Source organism: Eretmochelys imbricata, chromosome 3 (genome assembly GCF_965152235.1).
Source record: "Eretmochelys imbricata isolate rEreImb1 chromosome 3, rEreImb1.hap1, whole genome shotgun sequence".
Classification (NCBI taxonomy): domain Eukaryota; kingdom Metazoa; phylum Chordata; order Testudines; family Cheloniidae; genus Eretmochelys; species Eretmochelys imbricata.
This window is the reverse complement of record NC_135574.1, coordinates 27,308,287-27,312,370: the sequence shown is the minus strand read 5'-3', so window position 1 is coordinate 27,312,370 and position 4,084 is coordinate 27,308,287. Positions and strand designations below refer to the sequence as shown.

The following is a 4,084-nucleotide window of genomic DNA, read 5'->3' as shown; positions in this document are numbered from 1 at the left end:
AGCCCAGGAGCCGGCGGGGACCCTGGAAGCGGGACAGGGTGCGGATGCCGCCCGGGACGCCGTTCGCCAGAGGCGGCAGCGGTCCCCACGTCTCCCGGGAAAGCTGTGCCCCCCAAACGCGGCTGCACCGCTGTGGCATGGTGCGGGTGCCCCCGGTACGGCTCCGTTCCCCGAACCACGCGTGTAACGATTGCTCCGGGCACGGGCAGGGCGCAGCCCCAAAGGGGCACAGTTGGAGGGGAGGGAGGGTTCTCCTAACGCGGGGAGCGGGGACGCGGTCCGGGAGGGGAAATCACTGAAACTCTGTGCCTGGATTTTTTTGTTCTTCCTCCTCTCCCTTTCCCCCTTCTTCCGCCCCCCCCCCCCATCTTACCTCTCCCCGTCCTGCTTCTCTCCTCCCTCCCCCCCAGACCCGGCGATTCCTGCCCTCGCCTTGCCTTGTCATTGATGGGAAATCAACTGGATCGCATCACCCACCTGAATTACAGCGAGCTGCCGACCGGAGACCCCTCGGGGATCGAGAAGGACGAGCTGCGGGTCGGGGTGGCTTACTTCTTCTCGGATGAGGAGGAGGACCTGGACGAGCGAGGCCAGCCGGACAAGTACAGCGTGAAGGGCTCCAGCAGCCCTGGGCAGGAGACCCCCACTCACCACCACCAGCTGGTGCTGAACGAGACCCAGTTCTCCGCCTTCCGCGGCCAGGAATGCATCTTCTCCAAAGTCAGCAGCGGCCCCCAGGCTGGGGACCTGCGCGTCTTCTCGGTCTCTGCCCTGCCTGCCCTCTGCAAGCCGGGAGACCTGCTGGAGCTGCTCTACCTGGGGCCATCCGACCACCCACCCCCACCCCCGCACTGGGCAGTCTATGTGGGCAGCGGGCAGATCATCCACCTGCACCAGGGCCAGATCCGCCAGGACAGCTTGTACGAGGCGGGCGCTGGCAACGTGGGCCGGGTGGTGAATAGCTGGTACCGCTACCGCCCCCTGGTGGCAGAGCTGGTGGTGCAGAACGCCTGCGGGCACCTGGGTTTAAAAAGCGACGAGATCTGCTGGACTAACTCGGAGAGCTTCGCCGCCTGGTGCCGGTTCGGGAAAAGGGAGTTCAAAGCCGGGGGGGAGCTGCAGGCTGCTGCCGGCACCCAGCACCACCAGCAGTACTATCTCAAGATCCACCTGGCTGAGAACAAGGTGCACACGGTGCGATTCCACAGCCTGGAGGATCTAATAAGGGAGAAGCGCAGGATCGATGCCAGTGGCAAACTGAGAGTGATCAAAGACCTGGCTATAGTGGATGGGAAAGAGTAACAAACAGCGGAGAGACGAGGTGCTCCCTTCTTTCCCCGGCTTGGCGGGAGCTGTCTGCCACAGACAGACCAGGGGCTGCGCTCTCTGGTGGGACGCAATTTAAACCGGAATCCATGGGGCAACGTTCCAGAAAACCAGCATTCTTCTTACACCCATAACCAGTATTTGGTTTGGCTTTTAATAACATTTAATGAACGAAGAAAGAGAGGGGAAGAAAAGAGGGGTATGTGTGGAGGAGATTTACAAAGTATGTGGACAAAGTCTCTCCTGTCAATCGATGTTGGCCATTCTAGCAACATGCTAATAAAATTTCAAATTGAAATTCTTTTAAATTTATTTTCATGGCTTTAATCCATGATACCTTTTAAGCATTTGGGGCCATAGACGCGGATTTAGCTAAAGAGTTTTTCACTAACATTTGCCTTTCAAACAAACTGTCTCAAATCTTCTGCTAGTTCTGTGGGGTGGGAGGAGGTTCTGTTTGTTTTATTTCTAAATACATCTGGTAGCCAGAGCCCTAATTTTAGTCCAGTAAACTATAGCAAGGTATTAATCAGGTGTAAGTCTTTTTACCTTTCTCTGGCAGAAACTGATCACAACTTTAAAAATCTGTTCTCTTCTTTTTTTTCCTTCCTATATGTTCTCTTTCTGCTAGATGTTCCGACAATACTTTAGTGTTCTACTCTTTCTGAAAATATTAAGAGTTAGTGAGCAGCTGCTTTCTTGAGAACAAAGCCATTCTGAAACATTAAATAAAGGAGGGGGAGTATTCTGGTGAGCAATTTACATATATGCTTTTCCAGAGAGCAGTCCTGCAAGGTCTCCTGCTCTAGGTTTGCCTTGCATCCCACAGAGCTACTGCACCAGTACTCTGAGGATACTTGCCACCTCTTTATACGCTGCAAAGAAGCCAAAATAAAATTGAGTTTGGCATGCTGAGTGTTCCAAACTATAGCAATGTGACCAAGTTTACCTTGCATTTCTAAATCCAATAAAAGAAAATAGGCTTAGTCTAAATTTAGAAATCCAAAATTTCATAAAGAGATGCCTTTTATGTCATGTGATCAATGCATTTTTTTTTATTTCAGATCCCATTCCAAGTTCATTCATTGATTAATTCTCAGCCTTGAAATAAAAAGATCATAACATTATATATATAATCAGCTATCATTCTTAAGTATACTGGACATTCCTAAATCTATCTGTTATCCTTTTTTTTTTATTATGATGAGCAGCATACAATTTGTAATGACCAAGTTATTTTTGCTTGTATCGATACTGGAAAGAAAATGCATTTGGTTTTTGTTTTCCCCTCTCTATCAAGTAACAGATGGCAGAATTATTGTATATACACTCCACCCTCTCTGATATACTGTATCTTGGCTCCCTTCTATATTAAACAACATCATAAGCAACCTTGTTGCAACAGTACTTCATTTTAACAAACAAAGCATTTGCCTTCCATGACTGATGTTATGAGGATGGAGTGTACTTTACTAGAAGACAGATGTCAACATTTGTTTCACATAAGACATCTGTTTAAAAAAAAAAGAAAAAGGGGAACTTGACAACCTTATAACGGAAGGTCATGTAACTGGTTTTATATTTGCTGATATGCTTGACAAAGTTATTTGGCAATAAAATGAGAAGGTGTTTCTTTCTTTTCTTTTTTTTCCCTTCAAAGCACTGATCGTTACTACAACACTGTGTGAACAACTTACTTTAGTAGGAGGAATTTTTAAAAGTGAATTTCTACCCATGTCAAACAGCTGATAGAATGGCTTCAAATTCCAATAGCACACCTTTTAACAAATGTGTAATATTTTACATGTATTTTGATCATATTTGTTGGCTGATAACTGTGGCCTTATCAAAAAAGAACAGCAGAAGCCTTTACATTATTGTATAGCATCCTAGGTGGACTTGAAATGGAGTATATTTCCCTAACATTGAACAGCTACTATAGTAGGTACTCTTTTTTTATCCCATTGGTGAGTTTAGTTTCTCTCTCTACAGCTGAGAAGTTAATGGTAAGGCAAGAGTGAGATATATAGTACCAAGCTTTATGCTCACAATAATAAGTGAAGTTTTGTTGAACAGGTGATAAGATTAGGGACGGCATTATCATTATTTAATATCTATACTGCATTAGTGCCCAAAAGTGCCGTATGATACTTGGTGCCGTGCAAAAACACAGGAAGACATAGTCCCTGCACCCAATACACTTGAAATCTAAAAAGACAAAATAATAAAGGGTATGGGGAAAGAGTGCTGGGTACAGGTTTAGTTAGTTACATTTCTTTTTCTTTTTTATTATGGTGCAAGGGTAGCGTGAGGGGGGAATGATAGGAGGGAGGAAATACATGGGGAGCAGGTAAGTGGGATAAGTAGGAAGATGAGTTTGTATGTTCTCCATATTTGACTTTTTGACTTCTGGAGCTAGATCCTCGTTTCCCTAAACTGCCCTGCTATGAATAATACAGGAGCAGAAGCAGAATCCTTATATAAGCAGCATGGTACATCCCCACTAATGGGAACTGCATAGTTTATTATGTTAATTCAGTGGATTTTTAAGAGACATTTGCTTTGAACTTGTCAATGTTATTTCTCCACAGCCCATCATTTTGGCCGTACATTAATCTTAACTTTGTATGCTATTATGGAGGAAACGCTGGGCTAGGCTTTGTAGATGTTAATGCCAGTACTCAGATCTCACTCATTGTTATAGAACATTACTATTGAAATAGTTTAATACTTCTCCATTCATAATTTTCTCTGACTG

General features: G+C 45.6%; 1 protein-coding gene across 1 annotated transcript; it reads left to right on the top strand.

The window, feature by feature from the left end:
- The first annotated feature begins 447 nt into the window (after positions 1-447).
- On the top strand, positions 448-1,550 carry LRATD1 (LRAT domain containing 1). The gene has a single exon (XM_077811553.1). It carries the CDS (start codon positions 448-450, stop codon positions 1,300-1,302), a length of 855 nt encoding a protein of 284 aa, XP_077667679.1. The 3' UTR covers positions 1,303-1,550.
- Positions 1,551-4,084: the final 2,534 nt, after the last annotated feature.